The 23,636-nt window shown below is 43.8% G+C and overlaps 1 protein-coding gene across 2 annotated transcripts in view; it reads left to right on the forward strand.

Annotated features, from left to right (window-relative positions):
- The first annotated feature begins 10,446 nt into the window (after positions 1-10,446).
- si:ch211-214p13.8 (B- and T-lymphocyte attenuator) overlaps positions 10,447-23,636 on the forward strand; it is a 52,937-nt gene continuing 39,747 nt past the window's right edge. The window contains exon 1 of one of the 2 annotated variants that reach the window (XM_041199541.1): positions 10,447-10,690. In XM_041199541.1, coding sequence (XP_041055475.1) covers positions 10,600-10,690 — 91 coding nt within the window. In that variant the 5' untranslated portion in view covers positions 10,447-10,599. The remainder of the gene's footprint in view (positions 10,691-23,636) is intronic. The other variant, XM_041199542.1, reaches the window with a different exon arrangement.

Below are 23,636 nucleotides of genomic sequence, written 5' to 3' on the forward strand. Positions count from 1 at the left end.
GTTGAGAAAGGTGAATCCTGGGTTTGGTTTCATTTTAGGGGCTCTGTGAAATGGGGCCAAAAGTCTCTAAGCCCTATTTGTATACCTGCATTTTAATGAGGTTTTACGACTCTTGAACTGAAGGGCTGTGTTACCAATGAGGTTAATAGTTTAGGAAAGTTAAAACGAAAAAAAAAACACAAGTTAGAAAAAAAACTGCTGTTGCCTAGCAACAAGGGTCCAAAGAGAGAGACCCAGAGACACACAGGGAGAAACAGAAAGTAGTTTTAGTTCAGTTGAATGTGGAAACCACAGGGTGAAGACGGAAAGGTCTCATAACAAAGAAGAAAGGCTCCAAAACAAGGGAGTGGGACAGAAAGGGGGTCCCAAGAGACCTGCTTGTCAAAGGAAAAGAACAGGAATTGGAAACATATCCTGTTAAGTGAAGTTAAGAGTGAGGAGCGGAGGAAAAGTCTCTTGAGTTAAAAGACAGAGCTACAGGGTACAGACTTGGAACAAAATGGGCTTGTAAGAAGCCAGAAGATTTGAGGAGACAGCCAAAGGTTGGTGACTCTTCACTATGGGCCTGTGAAGCAGTGGTGTTCTGTTGGCAGGCTGAGTATCTAAGAAAGCGTGTGGAAAGTGAAACTTGAATGCACGTGGTGAACCAAGGAGAGGACCATTGGAAGGAGAGATCAAAACCCTGGAGGTGAATCCTTGTTTAAGACGTCCAAGAGAAAGTATCATTTGGGAGAAGATTTTAAGGCAAGTTCTTCATGAATAGAGATTAGAAACCCTCGTGTGAAAGACAGAGTTTCCTGAGACCAGTTGACTCCCAGTGTGACGAGTGCCTGGAGGCTAGTTAGTGAGAGATCCATAGCATCTGCCTTGGGTGGCCTTTGTCATTTGATCTTGGGGTGTGGTGTGTCTGACCACAGGTTGCTTATTGGTTTACATGGATTGTATATTTACTGTGAACATTAGAGTATAAGATAGATATTGTAACTAGTGAACCTGACGAATCTGTATTAATCTATAAAGGTATAGTTGTGGGTGAAGGAGCAGTGTAATGTACTTAATCTTTTTCTTGTTTAATAAATGTTTTATTCTTTTGTTAAAAGTTCATCAGCTGACTCCTGTGACTCTGTTCAGTAGCCGCCCTCCACGTTTCTAAACAAAAAATAAAGGTTAGGATCTATCTGGCCATGTTCCACTCTGGGACCTGGCTTGTCCAGTAGTAACTCAGCTGGGATCATAACACAGGCTGGATGAGTTGTATGGTCGAAACCTGCTCCTACCTGTTGTGAACTAGTCTTTGACCTGTCCACCTCTGCCCTCACCACAATCATACCAACGGTGGGGAAGGTGCAGACATTCTGCCCAGCAATAGACCAATTGAAATCCTAAAGTGGATGATTAATGCTCTCATCCTGCTACCGCCCAGACTTAACCAGCTGCAGGAGAGACCCATCGCCATGTGCGCAGGTTTCCCTGTGCAAGTTTGTGGCAGATAGGAGGGGTCCAGGGCCCATGGATGGATCTATCCTATACTCTGATGTTTACCCCCCACCCAGGTTTCCCTCCCCTAATGGCCTCTGAAACTCTTGCACTCTCCCCCCTGCCCCCCTCTTCTGTCACCCCCTTTGTCCAGGCCTGCCAACATAGCAATCAGCGAGACCCCCAAACACACGCTAAAACCTGACCCAGCGCCTCTATCCCAAAGTGCTGGAGAGCTCCCGGCCTCTGAATGGCCAGCAGCTATTTGAGTTGGGACTTCCTGTTCCTGAAGTGCAGCAGCCCCACCTCAAACCTATTAACAGCCAATGGCTGCGAGGCAGCTGGTGTTCCCCTTGGCGGCCTCCCCCACCACCTTTTAACCAGAGAGGTGGGGTATCCAGCATCTGTATCATAATACAGCCCGGTGCCCGGAGTGTGTGTGAGTGTTTGTGTGAGTCTGAGTATATCTGAGAGTGTCAGCGTGTAAGTGCGTGTGAGTATGTGTGTGAGTGTGAGTTTTTGTGTGAGCATGGGTGTGAATATGTATGAGCATGTGTGTGTGTGTGCGTGTGTGTGTTGTGAATGTGTGTGTGTGTGTGAGAGTGTGTGTGTGTGTGTGCACGTGTGTGTGTGTGTGTGTGTGTGTGTGTGTGTGCGTGTGTGTGTATCTGCATACATTAACGTTAAAAAAAACTTTATGAATGATGCTTTCATGTGCCAATTACAGTTTGGTCTATCATGGATATGTTCTAAATTCAGAGAGATCTGGGTGTCCTGATACACGAGTCACTAAAAGTTAGTATGCAGGTGCAGCAAGTGATTAGGAAGGGAAATGGAATGTTAGTGTTTATTGCAAGTGGAATGGAATATAAAAGCAGCAAAATGCTGCTGCAGCTGTGCAGGGTCTTAGTGAGACCACATCTGGAGTATTGTGTGCAATTTTGGCCTCCTTATTTGAAAAAGGATATAAATGTATTAGAAGCAGTTCAGAGAAGGTTTACTCGACTCATTCCTGGTTTGAAGGGCTTTCTTATGAAGAAAGGTTGAGCAAGTTGGGCCTACACCCTTTGGAATTTAGAAAATGAGAGGTGATCTTATTGAAACATGTAAGATCCTGAGGGGATTTGACATGGTGGACACTGGGAGGATGTTTCCTCTTGTGGGAAACAAAAACTAGCAGACGTGTCCTGAAGAGGGGTCATACGGACCTGAAACGTTAACTCTGTCTCTCTCTCTACAGAAGCTGTCAGACCTGCTGAGTTTTTCCAGCATTTTCTGTTTTTATTTCAGATTTCCAGCATCAGCAGAATGTTGCTTTTATTATAGAACTAGACATAGAACTGGATCTTTTATTATAGAACCAGGGGACAAAGTTTAGGAATGAGCGGCCTCCCTTTTAAGGCAGTGATGAGGTGATTTTTTTTTTCTCTCAGAGTGTCGTCAGTCTGTGGAATTCTTTTCCCCCCAGAAAGCAGTGGACGCTGGCCTTTGAGTTTAGTTAAGGTTGTGTTATATAGATTTTTGATCAATTAGGGAGTCAAGGGTTATGAGGGCAGACAGGAAAGTGGAGTTAAGACCACAATCAAATCAGTCACGATCTTATTGAATGGTGGAGCAGGCTTGAAGGGCCGAATGGCCTACTTCTGCTCCTAGGTCCTGCGTTCTTATTAAACTTTGAAGTTAGACAAGGACTTTGCAAATGCCCTGTGATGTGTGTGTGTGTGTATGTGTGTATGCATGTGTGTATGAGAGTATTTGTGTTTATGAGTGGGTGTGTGTGAGCATGTGTGTTTATGTGCACGTGTGTGAGTGTGCGTGTCTGGGTGTACAAATGTGAGTGTGCATGTGTGTGTGTCTCTGCGTGTAGGTATGATTGCATAAGTGTATATGTGGGTGTGTTTGTAAACGAATATGCATATTTACTTGTGTGTGTGTAACACACCTCCTTGAGGATGTGTGAAAGTTTGATGAGGAGAGGGATTATCAGATGTTCCGCAGCAGTTTTATAATGTGTGATTTGGGTGTTACAGTTTGTGGTAAAACTTGTACATTGTCTCTGTGTAACTTTTCCTGCTGTAAGCTGTGGGCTAGTGGAAAATGTGTAGGAGGCAGATTGTAAACAGAAAGCATGGCTTATTTTGTAACAATGTGATGTGCAACTCAGTAATTATCCTCCACCTGGAGCTGGGCAGAGCTGATTGCCGATGTGCTGAAATCTCTCCCTGTCAAATGGATTGTACATAACAACAGGCCCCCTCTAACATCATCTCAACCCTGAAATCATTGCATCCTTTTGCAAACTACTGCATTTCATTTTGGCTTTCACTTGATCCACATTCTCTGCTGAAATATTTACACCTCAAAAAACTTTGATCAGAAGAAGATGCTCGAGAACATTAAGAATAATAAGGTTTTAATAGCACAGCAGGTGCAGCCTGGTCTATGACCTCACAAACACATAACATGAACAATTTATAATTAGATATGCAATAAAACGTCCCAAGGTGCTTCACAGGGACATTATAAATCAAATTATACACCAAACCACAAGAGGTGATATTAGGGCCAATGGCCCAAAGCTTGGTCAAAGAGGAAGGTTTTAAAGAGGATCCTAAAGAAGGAAATAGGGTTGGAGAGGTTTAGAGAGGGAATTCCAGAGTTTGGGGCCAAGGCAGCTGAAGGCACGGCCGCCAGTGGGAGAGCGATTAAATTTGGGGATGCACAAGAGGCCAGGATGTCTCTGAGGTTTGTGGAGGCTGGAGGTCATGGAGGGATTTGAAAACACGGATGAGAATTTTAAAGTCAAGACATTGCTTGACAGGGGGCCAATGTAGGTCAGCGAGCCCAGGGGGCGTTGGGTTAACAGGATTTGCTGCAAGTTAGGACACAGGCCGATATTAATGATGGTGCTCTATTCACTGTTCACAGGCTCCTGTCACAGAACCTTCAGTAATGAAAACATAAATTGAAGAAAGTTGACTTCATGGACCAGAAGACAGCGATGTAACAGTGTTTTACACACTAGAAAGACAAGGGTGACAAGTACATAGGAACACCATGCCAATGACACAAAGATTATTGGTATGGTAAGTAATACAGACAGGGAGATAAAATTACCAAGAGACATTGATAGATGAAGTGAATGGGTAAAACTGTGGCAGATGGGTTTCAACACAGGTAAGATCATAAGAAATTTGAGCAGGGGTAGGCAACTCAACCCATCAAGCCAGCTCCACCGTTCAATAAATTCATGGTAGATCTGATTGTGACCTTAGCTCCATTTCCCTGCCTGTCCACCATAACCCTTGACTCCTTTGTCAGCCAAAAATCTGCCTAACTCAGCCTTGAATATATTCAATGACCCAGCCTCCACTGCTCTCTGTGGAAGAGAATTCCAAAGCCTAATGATCGTCTGAGAGAAGAAATTCTTCATCTCCATCTTAAATGGGAGATTTGTTATTTTTAAACTGTGTCCCCTAGTTCTAACTTCCCCCAGGAGGGGAATCATCCTCTTATCATCTACCCTGTCAAGTCCCCTCAGGCGTAAACTCCAATGAGTAAAGGCCCAACCAGCTTAACTTTCTTCATAGGCCAATCCCTTCATTTCAGGAATCAGCCTGGTGAACCTTCCTTGGACTACTTTCAATGCAATTATACCCCTCCTTCAGCAAGGAGACCAAAACTGTACACAGTACTCTAGGAGTGGTCTCACCAATGCCCTGTGCAGTTGTATGAAGATTTTCCCTACTTCTATACTCCATCCCCCTCGCAATAAAGACTGACATTCCATTTACCTTCCTAATTATTTGCTGTACCTGCATGCTAACTTTTTGTGATTCATGTACAAGGACACCCAGATCCTTCTGTACCTCAGGTTCTGTAATCTCTCTCCATTTAAATAATATTTTGTTTTTCTAGTCTTCCTGCCAAAAAGGACAACCTCACATTTTCCCACATTATACTCTGTCAATTTTTTTACCCACTCACTTTGCAGAATCTTTGTATCCTTCTCGCAATTTGATTTCTTACCTATCTTTGTCTCATTAGCAAATTTGGCTACAATATAGTCAGTCCCTTCATCCAAGTTATTAATGTAGATTGAGTAAGTGTGAGGTTATCTGTTTTGGACCAGAAAGGATAGACCTGAGGATTATTTAAATAGTTTAAAAGTTTGGAACTGTGGATATACAAAGCAGTTTAGAGATTCACACTCACACATCATTAAAATGTAATACACAGAATAATCAAAAAAGCAAATGGATTGTTAGCCTCTTCACTAGAGTTTATAATGAGGAGGAGTTTATAATGAGGAGGAAGTCAAGCTACTGCTCCATTTAGACACAATCCAGAGCATTGTGTGCAGTTTGGAGCACCACACCTTGGAAAGGGGTATTGGCTTTGGAAGGAGAGAAGTTCACCAGAATGTTAGCAGGGTTCTGAGGGTTAGGTTAATGAGGAGAGATTCCATAAACTAATCTTGGTGCTCCCTGGAATATAGAAGATTAAGGAGTGATTAGATTAGATTAAGGTATTTGGTGTTTCGAAAGGAACTGATAGGGTAGATGGAGTTAAACTTACAGGTTGGTGGGGGGTTCTAGGACAAAGAGACCTAAAATCAGAGTCAGGACATTCAGAAGAGAAGTTAGTGTGAGAATGGATTTAAAACTATATATTTTGGGGAATATTGTGTTATTCTGTAAAGAAGGGTGTGTGTGTTTGCATGATTTAATTACACCGGGCAGAGTTTGATAGGAGTCAGGTTGTCTGGCGGGGGGGGGGGGGGGTTGGAAACATGGGCCAGGGTTTTAAATTGGTCAGGTGGGCTTGGCAGGAGCGGGCGGGGGCAGTTATGGAGCAGACCGCCACCCGCAATCAGCTCCGCACCGCGATTTCACGTGGACAGGCCAATTAAGGTCTTGCGGGGCGAGCTCAATTAGCTGAGCATTACCTGTGCGGGCGGTGGGGGGTGGGGGGGCGCGGGGGGTTGGGGGGGGTGGCATTTGTGCAGGGAGGAGGGAGAGTCAGGTCCAGAGCTACCTGTGCATGTGCACGAAAGAGCTGCCTCAGGAAGATTGAAGCGCTTTGTAAAAAATGATTAAAGGCCTTAAAAATTTAATGAAATATGTCCCCTCATGTGACCATGTCACATCGGATGGGACATGTTTTTACTGTCATAAGAAAGTTTTTATTTAATTTGTAATAGCTTTAGGAAAGCTCGTCCCACTCATGTCCAATGTCATCACGCATCATATTACTCTCTGGCGTGTAGGGTGCGTGCCTGCACACTGAACATAAACTTCTGCCCATGAAAAGGATAGAAGTGTTAAGTTGAGGTACAAGTAAATGGGTTAGATCTAACATTTGCATTTTTAGATAAGTTGATAGATTGTTTGAATATCAAAGGGGAGTCAGAGGTAAAAAGGAAAATGTTTGCATCTTGCAGGACGTCATAGGTAAACTAGTAGTGGGGATATGATATTTTATTGACCCAAAAGCAAAGACAAGATGGAAACATGAAAGATCTTATATTTGGAAGGGTTTCAGTTTCAGAGGTGTGCGAGAACAATGGGATGTAGATGAAAGGGGGAAAAGGTATATTAAAGCTACTGTGGATAGCTATTGAGCTGGAGAGAGAGCTAGAGATGGTTGGAGATAGCTGGAGCTGTTTGAGATGTCAAGATAGCTGGAGCGCTGGGCTGGGAGAGGATACAGTTTGAATCACCCATCCAGTCAAGCCAGAAAAGCCTTGGGCTGCATCAAGCAGTTTTATTCTGAAGTGAATTCCACCGCAGAGTGGAAGAGGGTAAAGGTCATGTGACACACCTTTATTGAAGCTACAGCAGTTTGTCTTGTGTAATATTACTGGATTCCATAGTAGGCATGTATGAGGGAGTGTTGCTGGAAAGTGGTTACTTGTGGGTTTCACCAAGTAGAGAGTCTTTTGGGGGAATGTTTTGTAATACAAATCTTAAATGTGTAACTGTAACCTTGTCTTAAATGTGTAACTGTAACATTGTGTGCTTAAGTTTTTTTGCTAATAAAACTTCTCCTTTTAATTTCCAAAATTCCAAAAGTGTTACTGTACTTCTTACTGCTGAGATCGGTACATCTTCCTCTCTTTTTCAGAATACAAACAAAAGGTTGTGGCCCTTTAGCCTAGTTTCCCTTTGGGATTTGATTTGCGCAGCAATTAACACCAGCTATGGTCACAACAGTTCGGAAACATTCCTTTGCGCAATGCGGCAGCTCACTTAATAATTTAAAATCTGAGCTTGAAAGGTATGTGTTAGACAAGGGATAAAGGAATATAGATGTAAGTGGTGAGGGAGTTAAGGTACGTAACAGCAATGATCTCATTGAATGATGAAACAGGTACAAGAGGCTGAATGGCCTCTTCCTGTTCCTACATTACCTGTCCAAATGTCTCCTTCTTTGGCTTGGTATCAATTTTGAATGATCCAAAATAGTTAGTTCCTGTGAAGCACCTCAGGATGGTTTACTCTGGTGGAGAGAAATTTAAGTTGTTCTTGTTGTTAGCAGTCAATGTCACACTGCTAACATTAACGTTCAACAGCCATTCAGAGGAGGAAAAGAGTGATATGGGGAATGAGGAAAGATGGAAAGGAGGGAGGGAGGGAAGGAGGGATTGAGGAAAGGAGAGTGACTAACACTTAGAGAGGGCACCACATGGTGTAAACAACTACATGTTAAAGAATAAAGCACCATCAACCCTGGAAATACATAGATTAGCTGGTTAGAAAGCCAGCAAGAGATGGTGAGAAGGACCCTCTCCGGCATAACCAGAGTCTCACCCCCTCCACACATTGCCCTCGAGGGGGCCGTGCTGGGGAAGAGACTGTTGTCCACCTCCTTATGGCATGTGCCTTTGCAATGAAAGTCTGAAGAGAGGTGCAGTGGTTTTTGTCGAAGTTCATCCCGAGTAGCGTGGTGACACAGGACTCTGTGCTCTACCAGCTGTTCCCAGGGACACACACTGAGACAAACATCAACTGCAGCTGGAGTATCATCAACTCGGTGAAAGATACTCTTTGGTCAGCCTGAAACTTGCTGCTCTTCCAGCGCAAAGAGTTGTCCATGGCTAAGTGTTGCAGACTGGCACATTCCAAGGTCCAGGGCTATGTGCTGAAACATCTTGTGCTAAAGCTTGGGGAAATTGCTGCAGAGGCGCAATGGGGAAAAGTCATTATAGAGTCATAGAGTTAAACAGCACAGAAACAGGCCCTTTGGCCCATCATGTCTGGCCATCAAGCACCTATCTGTTCTTATCCCATTTTCCACCACTTGGCCCGTAGCCCTGTATGCTATGGCCCTTGAAGTGCTCATCTAAATACTTGTTAACTGTTGTGAGGGTTCCTGCCTCTACCACCCCCTCAGGCAGTGTGTTCCAGATTCCAACCACCCTCTGGGTGAAAATGTTTTTCCCCAAATCCCCTCTAAAGCTCCTACCCCTTACCTTAAATCTATGTCCCCTGGTTATTGACACCTCTGCTAAGGGGAAAAGTTTCTTCCTTTCTACCCTATCTATGCCCCTCATAATTTTGTATACCTCTAGCAAGTCCCCCCTAAGCCTTCTCTGCTCTAAGGAAAACAACCCCAGCCTATCCAGACTCTCTTCATAGCTGAAATGCTCCAGCCCAGGCAACGTCCTGGTGAATCTCCTCTGCACCCTCTCCAGTGCAATCACATTCTTCCAAAATGTGGCGACCAGAACTGCACACAGTACTCCAGCTGTGACCTAACTAGTGTTTTATGCAGCTCCAACATAACCTTCCTGCTCATATATTGTATGCCTCAGCTAATAAAGGCAAGTATCTCATATGCCTTTTTAACCACCTTATCTATTGGTGCTGCTGCTTTCAGGGATCTATGGACTTATACACCAAAGTCCCTCTGATCCTCTGTACTTCCTAGAATCCTACCATTCATTGTGTATTCCCTTGCTGTGTTAGTCCTCCCAAAATGCATCACCTAACACTTCTCAGGATTAAATTCCATTTGCCGCTGCTCTGCCCATCTTACCAGCCCATCCATATCGTCCTGTCATCTAAGGCTTTCCTCCTCACTATTTACCACACCACCAATTTTTGTGTCATCTGCAAACTTACTGATCATAACTCCTGTATTCACGTCTAAATCATTAATGTACACTACAAACAGTAAGAGTCCCAGCACCAATCCCTGACATACACCACTCGTCACAGGCTTCCAATTGCAAAAACAACCTTCAGCCATCACCCTCTGCCTCTTGCCACTAAGCCAATTTTGAATCCAATTTGCCAAATTGCCCTGGATCTTGGGCTCTTATCTTCTTGACCATTCTCCCTATTAGGACCTTGTCAAAAGCCTTATTGAGGTCCTTGTAGACTACATCAACTACACTACCCTCATCTACACTCAAAAAATTCAATCAAATTTGCTAGACATGATCTCCCCCGATAAAGCCATGACTATCCCTGATTAATCCCTGCCTCTCCAAGTGGAGTTTAATCCTGTTCCTCTATCTAGGACTATCTAGGACCATTCAGCCATAGTACGTTGAGGGGCTGGGAACTGGATAAAATTCCTTGGATTGTATGCCTGACCTGGAATGTACATTGTCAATATAAAATATATTTGTAAATGTAACAAGTCACATACAGCATTGGAAGAAACTGGTTTATTGTGCACCTTATGTAATGTCAATATTGAACAGCCATGAAATGTACTTTTAGAAATTTTATGAATAAAGTATATTTTTGGAAAAAGGAAGTCAGCAAGAGATGGGCTGAAAGAAATAGATGGTGAGTTTGAACGAGTAAATTTGAGCTCATGAATAAACAGATCTTAATCAGAAGAAACACTCTGACTATAATTGTAATTTTATCAAAAATATCTAAAGCACATCTGTTCACATAACTAACCACAGAGTTACGTCACTTCTGGTACTGGAGAATGAGTCACTGAGCAGTTCTCTCACATGTTGCTTGCAGTGTGACAGACACAATGTCAGCAGAGTTAACTGGTTTCACAGAATTTTGTTTATATTCATTGAACACTTTGTGATAATCGCTTACAGCGGAGCTTGATTCTCCAACTTGTCCTGAGTCGCTTGTCAATGGGTAAATGACTACTCGCCGGAGAACGATGTGGTATATAAGAATTCGCAAGTATTTCTTCCTGGCTGCCCTCCTTTACTTTCCCATCCCCATTGAAGGTAAGTGAGATATCCAACTGCTATATGGGATGGAAATATGAATTGTCAAGTCAATTAGTAAGGAACTTTCTTCTATCAAAACAAACTTCATCAATCACAATCTGCTCCATAATCACAGTTAACACAAGAATGTGTCAAGTTTTAATATGTAAATATTCTTTGAGAGAGAGGTTTGAGGTTGGGTTGCCACAGATCCTAGATAGTTCAATTATCTCTATTTTTGTACATGCAGGCAGATATAATGTTAATACTAAACTGGAGATTGCATTAAAATAAAGCCTTCACAAAGTTTAAATGTATCAACAACACTCCTTTAGCACTGTACTCATTCTTTGATAGATGATGGCCAATGCGTTTTATTTTTATTATAATTTTTAAAAACTGTTTCATACATAGAGGGCAAGGGACTCAACAGGGAGTTAATTCTAATCAGGGTGAAGAGTTTTGAAAAACTCTTTATCAACTGAACAGAAAGCAGGTCTTCAGAAGCTGTAGGTTTACACTGAAGCACTCTTTAGAATGGGAGAAGGCAATCTGGCCCATCAATGCTTTTGCTGGCTCTTTGAAAGGGCTAATCCAATTAATCTCACTCCCTACCCTTCCTCCTAACCCTTACAAATTTTTCCTTTTCAAGTATTATCCAACTTCCTTTCAAAAGCTCATCTTGAATCTGCTTCCACTGCCCTTTCAGGTAGTGCATTCCAGATTACAACAACTGGCAGCGTGAAAAATTCTCCTCATCTCACCCTGTCAGCTTTTTACCAATAAGGTTAAATCTGTTTCCTCCAGTTACTGACCCTCCTACCACTGGAAACAGTTTCTCCCTATTTACTCTATCAACGCCCTCCATGATTTTGAACACCTCTATTAAATCTCCCCTTACCCTTCTCTGCTCTAAGGAGAACAAACCCTGCTCCCCCAGTCTCTCCACATTAACTGAAGTCCCTCATTCCGGGGAACATTCTGGTAAAGTATCTGTACCTTCTCCAAGGCCTTGATTGAAAGTGAAATCCTACACTGGAGTCAATGACCTTTGATTGGTTATCAAGAGAAACTAAGCTCTTTAAAGCAGGCTGGGGATTCTCACTGGGGAGGGGGGGTTAAGGGGACACGTGGAAGAAATAGTTTCACGATGAGGGTCATTAGAGCAGAGGCAACTTTAACATGATTTAAAGAAGGATTGGATCAGTATTTAACCTGAAGAATATAAAAGGATAAAGGGTAGTTGCAGGATAATGGAGTCAAAATCAACAGCTCCAGTTAAAGAGCTAACATGGGGGGGGCTGAATGGCCTTTTGAAACAAAGAAACATAAAAGGGACATAGAGAATGTACAGCAGAGGTGGCCATTCAGCCCATCCTGTTTGTGCCAGTGAGAAAAGAGCCATCCAGCCTAATCCCACTTTCCAGCTTGTGATCTGTAGCCCTGTAGGTGACAGCACCTCACGCGCATATCCAAGTGCTTTTTAAATGCGATGAGGATTTCTGCTTCTCCCACTCTCCCATCCTTTCAGGCAGTGAGTTTCGGACTCCCACTTCCCTCTGGGTGATAAAGAAATTCTCAACTCCCCTGTAATCCTTCTGCCAATTACTTTAAACCTATGACCCCTGGTTACTGACCTCTCTGCTAAGGGAACAAGCTCCTTCTTATCAACTCTGCCTCCCCTGTTCATAGCAAAACAGCCTCTATCTTTTCAACCTCTCCTCATAGCTAAAATTCTCCTGTCCAACCTCCTCTGTGCCCTGTCTCACATCCTTCCAGTAATGTGATTTTTAAAAATGTTTTCACGGGATGTGGGCCTCGCTGGCTGGGCCAGCCTTTATTGCCCATCCCTAATTGCCCTTGAGAAGGTAGTCTTGAGCTGCCCTCTTGACCTGCTGCAGTCCATGAAAGGAACAGTACACAGTACATTAGCTGTGATCTAATTAATATTTTGTACAGTTCTCGCCTTGTTATCTTTGCCCAAATGTATCACCTCACACTCCTGGGTTGAATTTCACTTGTCCCTTTGTAGTTTTTCTGCCCACCTGATCAGTCCATTGATATCTTTCTACACACCAATTGCATGGCCAATTTTTATGCAATCTTCAAACTAATCATATCCCCTACATATACATCTTCTGTGATTACTTTATTTTGATCAGATATCTAACATTTCGTAATAAACAACACCTCACTACTATGAATATTGGCTATTGAATCTGGTGTGAATGTTGATGAGTTAGTGCTTCTGTGTCTAAGTTATCAATCCTTCCCAAAATACTACTGAAGCAAAGTAATTATTTCTGAGAAGTTTTATCAACAGGATCATTCTGAGTATTATATTCTGATAAGGAATTAATTTCCAAACCTTTGGCCCTTCTAGTTACTTCAGCTTGTGAATGGCTGGTCTTAATTTAAATGCTGTACAATTAAAATGCTGATTTATCCATTATGTATAAAGTAAATCCAGAGAGTTCAAGTTGCAGTGTTCAACTAGCATCGAGTGGAATTTTGCACTCAATTCAGGAAACAATTTTAGGGTTTCTCATCTTACCTTTAATATTGGCCTCGTTTTTTGACATTACACAAACTTTGGATAGATTTATATTTGATCTAATTGGCTGCTTAGTACAATTGTTTCAAACATATGTCCCTGCAGTCCCTACCGCATACAACAGTCATGCTTATCATAGACAACCTTCATACTAAGCAAATTGCCATTATCATTGATATCATTTACAAAGGTGTCCCTATAATAGCTTTATCTTTGAAGGTGACAGGGCAAAGTTGATAAGATGGTTAAGAAAGCAAATAGGACACGCAGCTTTGAAAATAAGGCCACTGATTACCAAAACAAAGGAGTTACACGGAATCTTTTTTGATCACTGGTTAGGCCCCAGTTGGAGTATTGTGCTCAACTCTAGGCCGCACACTAGAGGAGGTTTACTAGAATGGTACCAGGACTGAGGGTGTCCAGTTACCTGGATTGATTGGCATGGCTGGGTCTGTCCTTCTTAGAGAAAGATGAAGGCGATTTGATTGAGACGTTCAAAATCATGGGAAGTTTTGATAGAGTAGATTAAGAGACACTATTGTCCCTGGCAGGAATGTTGGTAACCAGAATCATAGATTTAAAATAATTAGCAAACAAACTAGGGGGAAATGAGGAGAATTTTTTTCACACAGAGGATTATTAAGATTTGGAAACTCTACCTGAAAGGATGATGGAATCGGATTCTGTAGGAACTTTCAAAAGCCAATAGGACAAGTACTTGAAGAGGACTAATCTTCAGGGTGATGCTGAGGAAACTGGAGTGTGGGACTAAATCAGTCAGCTTTTTCAAAGTTCTGGCGCGGGGATAATGGGCTGAATGGCCTCCTTCTGTGCTGTAAGATTCTATGATCATGTGATTATTTTGGGCAGTTCAGTAAGGATTTACCTGTTTTTGGGGGGGGGGGTGGTTGGGTGATGGTAATGGTGATGTCACTGGACTCATAATCGTAGAGGCCCAGGTAAATGGTTTGGAGACACTGGGTTCAAATCCCACCACCACAGTCACTGGTTGAATTTGAATTCAATTAATAAATCTGGAATATAAAGCTAGCCTCAAGAATGGTGACCATTGTTGTAAAAAACCATCTGGTTCGTTAATGTCCTTTAGGGAAGGAAATCTGCCATCCTTACCTGGTCTGGCCTACATGGGACTCCAGACTCTTAAATGGCCTCACAAACCACTCAGTTCAAGGGCAAGTCCAGATAGGCTACATATGTTAGCCTTGCCAACAACACTCACATTCCATGAAGAAATTAATAAAAAGATTCGGCTGATTTCAGTCTAGGTAGGTCGGGTCTCTGAATAGTTTCATCATCTGCTTGTCACAGGTTAGCTATCTGCATGAGAAGATTCTGGACAAAAGAATATCACTTCTGATAATTAAAAGAGGAAGTTGCTAGATGAGATTTACTGTTAAAAATGTGTTTGTTACTTTGTATAACCACTTACTATAAAGCTGGGAAATCAGCAACACCTCTATTCTAAACGGTGAATATAGTAATAATGTTCATTAATTCAATGAAGCAATATAATTCTTGATGTGTAGTCACCATTGTAACATAGGAATCACCATTGTAATATGGGGAGATGGTGGCATAGTGCCTATGTCACTGGATCAGAGACCCAGGTTAATGCCCTGTTGACACAGGTTCAAATCCTGCTACAGCAGTTGGTAAATTTAATGAATATCTCTAGAATTGAAAACTAGTTTCTGTAACAATGACCATTAACTACTTTTGTTAAAAAAAATCCGTTTCATTAATGCTCTTTAGGGAAGGAAATCTGCCATCCTTACCTGGTCTGGCCTACATGTGACTCCAGACCCACAGCAATGTGGTTGACCCTTAACTGCCCCCTGAAATGGCCCAGCAAGCCACTCAGTTCAAGGGCAATTAATGATATGCAACAAATGCTGTCCTTGTCAGCAATCCCACATCCTATGAAGGAATACATTTTAATAAACACAGCAGCCAATTTGCACACAGCAGGATCCCACAAACAGTGATGTGATAATCACCGGGATATCTGTTTTTGGTGAGGTTGGTTGAAGGATAAATATTGACCATGACATCAGAGATAATTCCCCTGCTCTCCTTCACAAGAGTGGTGTAGGCTCTTCTGCATCCAAATGAGTGGCTTAAGGTCTTAGGGATTTGGAAGGTGCTGCCTAAGGAGCCTTGTCAAATTGCTATAGTGCATCTTGTAGGTGGTACACTCTGCTGCTACCGTGCGTCGCTGGTGGAGGGAGTGAATGTTTGTGGATGTGGTGCCAATCAAGCAGGGCTGCTTTGTCCTGGATGCTGTCCAGCTTCTTGAGTGTTGTAGGAGCTGCACTCCTGACTTGTGCCTTGACTAATAGCAATTTGACTAAGTCTCTGAATAAGATGTGTAAATTAGAAATGGAGAGGATATATTTTACTGTAAACATTTCTTCTCGGATTGTAGGCATTGCTGGTAAAAGTGCCATTTATTGCCCATCCTTAGCTGCCTTAATAAGGTAGTGATGGGGCTGCTTCTTGAACCGTTCCTGTCCTTCTGATGCTGATAGTCCAGCCACATTGGTGTTAGTTAGGGGATCCCAGGATCAATTGTGCTGGTTTTGTTTTTAAGTCCCTCCTTGGCTTCATCCTTTTCCCTATCTCTAAACCCTCCTCCAGCCCTACAACCCCGAGAGGTCTCCAATTCTGACTTCTTGCACCTCCCCGATTTTCAGTCACAGCACCGCTGACAGTCGTGTCCTCAGCTGCCAGGACCCTGAGCTCGGGAATACCCTCTCTGAACCTCTCCGCCTCTCCACCTCCCGCTCTCTCTCTTCCAGCTGCTCTGAACAAACCTCCCTCTTCGACCCAGCTTTCAGTAACTTCTCCAAATATCTCCTTACGCGGCTCAGTGTCAAGTTTTGTTCTGGTAAACACTCCTTTGAAGCGCCTTGGGATACTTTGCCACATTAAAGGTACTATGTAAATGCAAGTTGTTGTTGTAAGAGTGCCGACCAGTAAATATAAAATAAAGAGAACTAACTTCAATTTCTGATCTGAAACTGGGAGGCAGAACCAGTGATTGTGCAATGATGAATAATGACTGGATAAACAACGTTAGTGTCTGGTAATAAGCCTTTAACTTCCCCAAATGGGGTCCTCTGGTACTCAGAAAAATAAACCTTTGGATTTCTGGAGTGCCCTTTCACAACATCAGGACACCTCAGGGAGCTTCACAATTCATTTGAAGTGCAGTCACTGTTGTAATGAGGAAACATAGTAGCCAGTTGAAGCAAAGCAAACTCCCACAAACAGCAATGCGATAATGACCCAGATAATCTGTTTCATTGATGTTGATTGTGGGATAAAGACTGGTCAGGACACTGAGGAAGTCTTCCCGGAACTTCTTGGAATAATGCCCTGGGCAGGTAGGGATTCAGTTTTATGTCTCACCTGAAGATGACACTTCTCTAAGAGTGCAGCGCCTCCTCAGTACTCACCCTCTGACAGTGCAGCACTCCCTCAGTACTGACCCTCCGACAGTGCAGCGCTCCCTCAGTACTGACCCTCTGACAGTGCAGCACTCCCTCAGTACTGACCCTCTGACAGTGCGGCACTCCCTCAGTACTCTCCTTCTGACAGTGTGGCACTCCCTCAGTACTGACCCTCTGACAGTGCAGCACTCCCTCAGTACTGACCCTCTGACAGTGCAGCACTCCCTCAGTACCGACCCTCTGACAGTGTGGCACTCCCTCAGCACTGACCCTCCAACGGTAACTCTGAGGATATGGAAACAGAGTTTGCCAAGGTGAACTGGGAAGCTATGTTAAAAGGTAGAGATGCAGCAGCAAAATTTAGAAATCAGTCAGGTAAATAGAGTCTTTGAGAAGAATGCACCATCCGAGGCTAAATAAAGAAGTTAAGGATAGTATTAAGTTGAAAGAAACACTGTACAAAGCGGCAAAGATGAGCAGTAGGTCAAAGGGAGGCCAGAAGATTGGACAGATTTTAAGAAGCACCAAAGAATGACTGAAAAAATAACGAGGCGGAAAGAAGTGTCTAAGAGAAAGCTCGTGAGTAATATAAAAACAGATAGTAAGAGTTTCTACAAGTATTTGTATTGGAAAAGAGTAACTGAAGCTAGTGTTGTTGCTCTAGAGAGTCAGTCTGTGGAACTGATGATGGAAAAAAGGAAACAGCAGAGGCATTGAACAGTTATTTTGTGTCTGTCTTCACTGCAGGAGGCTTAGAAAACTTCCCAAAGATACTTGAAAATCAAGAAGTGATGGGGGGCGGGTTGAACCTAAAACAATCACCATCACCAGGGAAAGATGCTGGGAAAACTATGAGACCTAAAGGCTGACAAGTCCCCAGGACCAGATGGCCTGCATCCTAGAGTCTTGAAAGAAATGGCAGCTCAGATAGCAGACGGGTTGGTTATAATCTTCCAAAGTTCCCTAGATACTGGAAAGGTTCCAGCAGATTGGAAAATAGCTATTGTCCTTTACTCAAGAAAGGAAGGGGGCAGAAAGCAGGAAACTATTGGCCAGTTAACCTAATGCTTGTCATAGGGCAAGTGCTAGAATCCATTATTAAGGAGGTTATAGCAGGATGCTTAGAAAATCACAGTGTGATTAGGCAGAGTCAACATGGTTTTATGGAAGGGAAATCATGTTTAGCTAATCTGTTAGAGTTTTTTTTGACAAAGTAACATTCAAGGTGGATAAAGGGAACCCTGTAGATGTGTGCTTGGATTTCCAAAAGGCATTTGATAAACTGCCACATCAAACGTTACTGCGCAAGATAAGAGCACATGGTCTGGGGGTAACATTTTAGCACAATAGAGGATTGGTTAGCTAACAGGGAGCAGAGAGCAGGGATAAATGGGTCTTTTTCAGGCTGGCAAGATGTGACGAGTGGAGTGCCACAGGGATCAGTGCTGGGGCCTCAACTATTTATAAGTTATATCATTGGCTTGGTTGTAGGGACCAAATGTATGGTAGCTAAATTTGCTGATGACACCAAACTAGGTAGGAAAGTAATTTGTCAAGAAGATGTAAAGAATCTGCAAAGAGATATAGACAGGTTAAGTGAGTGGGCAAAAATTTGGCAGATGGAGTATAATGTGGGAAAGTGTGAACTTGTCCACTTTGGCAGGAAGAATAGAAAAGCAATATACGATTTAATAGAGAGAGATTGCAGAACTTGGAGGTACAGAGAGATCTGAGTGTCATCGGACATCAACCACAAGAAGTTAGAATGCAGTTATAGCGAGTGATTAGGAAGGCAAATGGAATATTGTTGAATTTCAAGGGGAATGGAATATAAAAGTAGGGAAATTTTACTCCAGCTGTACAGGATGTTGGTGAGACAACAGCTGAAATACTGTGCAGAGTTTCGATCTCCTTATTTGAAAAATGATATATTTGCATTAGAAGCAGTTCAGGGAAGGCTCACTCAACTCATTCCTGGAATGAAGGGCTTATCTTATGAAGGAAGGTTGAACAGGTTAGACCTATACCCATTGGAGTTTAGAAGAATGAGAAGTGATCTTATTGAAACATATAGGACCCTGAGGGGGTTTGACAGGGTGGATATCCAGAGGATGTTTCATCTTGTAGGGTGGACTAAAACTAAGGGACACCGTCTAAAAATTAGGGGCCTCCCTTTTAAGATGGAGATTAGGAGAATTTTTTTTCTCTCAGGTGATCGTTAATCTCTGGAATTCTCTTCCACAGAGAGCAGTGGAGGCTGGGTCATTGGATTAATTCACGGCTGAGTTAGACAGATTTTTGATCGACAAGGGAGTCAAGGGGTATGGAGTACAAGGGAAAGGGGAGTTGAGACCACAGCCAGATCAGCCATGATCTTATTGAATGTGGAGCAGGCTCGAGGGGCCAAATGGCCTCCTCCTGTTCCTAAGTCCTATGTTCCTATCACCAGGCAGCACATTTGCACAAAAACAGATTAACTGGTCGTTTAACTCACTGTTTTGTTGGGATCTTGCTGTGTACCAATAGGTTGTCACATTTGTCTGCATAATAACAGCAACCACTTTCCCAAAGTTAATCTAAAGAGTTTTGGGGCATTCTGAGGAAAATGAAAGAAATGAGCAATCTGCTACAAATAAATTCAATTATTTGACTCATAATAATTACCTACAGATTACTGGTTATAATCAATAACCCCCGAGCCATGTATTCATTGGGATTTTTCAGTGTAACAGTACATCATGATACAGTGGGTTTTAGTGAAAGTGCAGTGGGAGGTTAGTTCCTCCTCTAGATTACACACGAGATTTGTTTCACCTTGAAGTCTGACTGGGATTTCCAAGTTGTTCAAATCAGCTTTGGCTGCTAAAGTACATGGTTTTCGTTTATCATTACTTTTGGCGTCTGGCTGAAGCTGGAGGGGCTGCAATTATATTTTGCGCCTCCTCCTAATTCAGTGTTCAACTTGGGCGATTTGTGAGATCACTTCAGAGGACATTTAGGTCCAACCATGATAGCATGGCTTTGGAGTCACATTGCAGGCTAGACTGGTTAAAGGCAACAGGCTCCCTTCCCTGAAGGGTGTGAAGGAGCCAAGCTGGGGTTTTTACATCAAGCCAACCTCCTCCGTGGTCGTTTCAACTGACACCAACACCCACACACTACAAATTCAGTTTGACAGCATGCCCTAGGGGGGATTTAATTGGGCTGAGCGGGTTAGATTCTTCTTTTCGATCTGTTTCTGGGAAAGGTTGGAGCATCAGGGCTAGCTGAGTTTCTCTTGCAAAGAGCAGCACAGGCACCAATGAGCTGAATGACCTCCTTCTGTGCTGTAGTGTTTCTATTATATGATTCTATGGTGGGATTTTAACTCATGGCCTTCTGGCACATGACCATAAACATCACCGTAACCACAAAGATGGGCATTTAATAACTGCCGCAATTCTGGGTAACATCAGGCACAAGAGGCTGCACCCGGTAATTTCCCTGCAAAGAAAGGCTTGCATTTATATAGCACCTTTCACAACCTCAGGATGCCCCGAAGCCCTTTGCAGCCAATGAAATACATTTCTGAGGTGTGGTCACTGTTGTGATGTAGGAAACGTGGCAACCAATTTGCACACAGCAAGTTCCCACAACCAGTGATGTGAAAATGAGCAGTTAATCTGCTTTTTGGTGGTGTTATTTGAGGGATAAATATTGACTTGTACACAGGGGAGAACTCCCCTGCTCTTCTTCAAAATAGTGGCCGTGGAATCTTTCTCGTTCTCCTTAGCCGGTGGATTACACTTCAAAAAGTAGTCTTTTTGGCAGGACAGGACTTGAGTATCGCTGAAAAAAGGGACATTTTCTGTTGAAGCTTTTTGTCTTGCACTCATCAGGACAATATACAAGAAAATACCTATGTCAGGGGAAATAACATATACTGTATTGGTTAGTTGGTTAGTAAGTGGACTCTGATTGGTAGAGGCATTGCCAAGGAGGATGCACAAATTGATGGTTGACTGACAGTTAACTGCCAAGCATTGTTTGAAATTTAAACCGGGCAGCTCGACCCTGACTGATCAAGACATTGCACTGAGTAATGAATCAGGTGCAATGTGTGTACAGGTTCTTTCTGTCTGCAAAGAACAGGGCCTGTGTATTAATATATGCAGTTTCCAGTACATGCAAATGCAGCACACTGTGAGCCCAACTGACAATCTTAAATTGGTTGCCAGCATAATTCTTAGCGCACTGAGGATTATTTAGCGAATGTTGTCCAATCACAAAACCACATCTAATGTTGCACACTGTGTTTTGAGTTTTACAAGTACGGGCTGGTTGGGTATGGCCTGCATCTTGCCTGTTGTGAATGGTGGAAGGGACATGCTGTTCGATACATTCCACCAGTCTTTGGGATGTACTGCCTACATACCCAGCATCACACTGACACTGAAATTCATATATCACATCACTCATTTGTGTGATAGGCAGCACGTCTTTTTGGCTTAATGACAGCAGCATCCTGTTAGTGGTGAATACCACTCGTGTTGCTGTTGCACAGTAGCAGCGTGAAACAGCTAGCTTCACCTGTTGCTCAAATTTCTGAGATACTTTGCCCTTCCAGGGTAATCTGAGGTAGGCTGGGCACTTTTCAGGGCCAAAAGTGATAACCTTGTGCCCGTTCGTGTGTTTGCGTGATATACAACATGAAATGATCTGATCAGGGTAGCCATTATCCCGCAGGATGTCTTTGATGTGCCCGATTTCAGCATGACGTTTGCAAGGTGGACAAATGGCTCAGGTCGTATAAGGACAATCCCACAGCACATGGAACTGCAAGAATCCCAATGTGGATATTTGATAATCCTCAGTGTGCTAAAAATTATGCTGATAGTTAAGATTAGCAGTTGGGGCTGGCCGTGTGGTGCCTTTGCGAGCACTGGAGGCTACATATATTAGCACACAGGGCCCTGTTCTTTGCAGACAGAAAGAACATGTACACACATTGTGCCTATTTCAGCTAAAGAAAGTAAGTGGCAGACATTTGCTGGTTCATTCCCCAGGGCAATGTCTTGACCAGTTTCAAGCTGCCTGGTTTAAATTTCAAACAACCTGTCAGTCACCATCAACTTGTGCATTCTCCAAGGCAACACCTCTCCCAATCAGAGTCCACTTGACAGCCAATCAGCACTCTCTTCTTATACATTATAAATATGTTAATACTCCTGGTGTTTGTATTTTCTTTTGCAATGACCAGTTGAGTGCAAGATGAAAAACTTTGACAACTTTTTCAGCAACACTTCATAAAGTACTTCATTGGCTTTAAAGTGCATGGAGACATCCTGAGGTCATGAAAGGTGCTATAGAGATGTCAATCTTTCTGCTTTCAACTGTTCTTCAACTTTCTGCTCTGCTCCTTGTTCAATATTTCAATTATAATCACATTGGTGACAATTTTTGCACACAATTTTTTGCTGTTTTTCAGTATAGACAAAAGCTGATGGGCAGGAAATGTTAAGGCAGGCCCTCAAACCTGCCCCACACATATGCCAGGAGCATCATTACTGTACATATCACATGCCCTGGCATGCACCTCACACCCAGGTAATCATTTGAGCAGTAATCAGAACTGCCTCTCTGACAGTGCAGCACTCCTTCAGCATTGACTCTCCGACAGTGCAGTGCTCCCTCAGTAATGAAACTCTGACAGTGCAGCACTCCCTCAGTACTGATCCTCTGACAGTGCGGCACTCCCTCAGTACTGACCCTCTGACAGTGCAGCACTCCCTCAGTACTGACTCTCTGACAGTGCAGCGCTCCCTCAGTACTGAGCCTCCGACAGTGCGGTGTTCCCTCAGTACTGACCCTCCAACATTGCGGCGCTCCCTCAGTACTGACCCTCCGATGGTGCGGCGCTCCCTCAGTACTGACCCTCCGACAGTGCAGCGCTCCCTCAGTACTGACCCTCTGACAGTGCAGCGCTCCCTCAGTACTGACCCTCTGACAGTGCAGCACTCCCTCAATACTGACCCTCTGACAGTGGAGCACTCCCTCAGTACTGAGTCTCTGACAGTGCAGCGCTCCCTCAGTACTGACCCTCTGACAGTACGGCGCTCCCTCAGTACTGACCCTCTGACAGTGCAGTGCTCCCTCAGTACTGACCCTCCGACAGTGCAGCACTCCCTCAGTACTGACCATCTGACAGTGCAGCACTCCCTCAGTACTGACCCTCTGACAGTGCAGCACTCCCTCACTACCGCCCCTTTCACAGAGCACCATTCCCTCAGTACTGACCCTCTGACAGTGCGGCGCTCCCTCAGTACTGACCCTCCAACAGTGCGGCGCTCCCTCAGTACTGACCCTCTGACAGTGCAACACTCCCTCAGTACTGACCCTCTGACAGTGCAGCACTCCCTCAGTGCTGACCCTCCGACAGTGCGGCACTCCCTCAGTACTGACCCTCCGACAGTGCAACACTCCCTCAGTATTGACCCTATGACAGTGCAGCACACCCTCAGTACTGACCCTCTGACAGTGCAACACTCCCTCAGTACTGACCCTCTGACAGTGCAGCACTCCCTCAGTACTGAACCTCCGACAGTGCAGCACTCCCTCAGTCCTGACCCTCTGACAGTGCAGCGCTCCCTCAGTACTGACCCTCCAACAGTGCGGCGCTCCCTCACTACTGACCCTCTGACAGTGCAGCACTCCCTCCGTACTGACTCTCTGACAGTGCAGCACTCCCTCCGTACTGACCCTCTGACAGTGCGGCACTCCCTCAGTACTGACCTTCCGACGGTGCGGCTCTCCCTCAGTGCTGACCCTCTGACAGTGCAGCACTCCCTCAGTACTGAACCTCCGACAGTGCAGCACTCCCTCAGTACCGCCCATCTGACAGTGCAGCATTCCCTCAGTACTGACCCTTCGACAGTGCGGCGCTCCCTCAGTACTGACC

Source organism: Carcharodon carcharias, chromosome 11 (assembly GCF_017639515.1).
Source record: "Carcharodon carcharias isolate sCarCar2 chromosome 11, sCarCar2.pri, whole genome shotgun sequence".
Lineage (NCBI taxonomy): Eukaryota > Metazoa > Chordata > Chondrichthyes > Lamniformes > Lamnidae > Carcharodon > Carcharodon carcharias.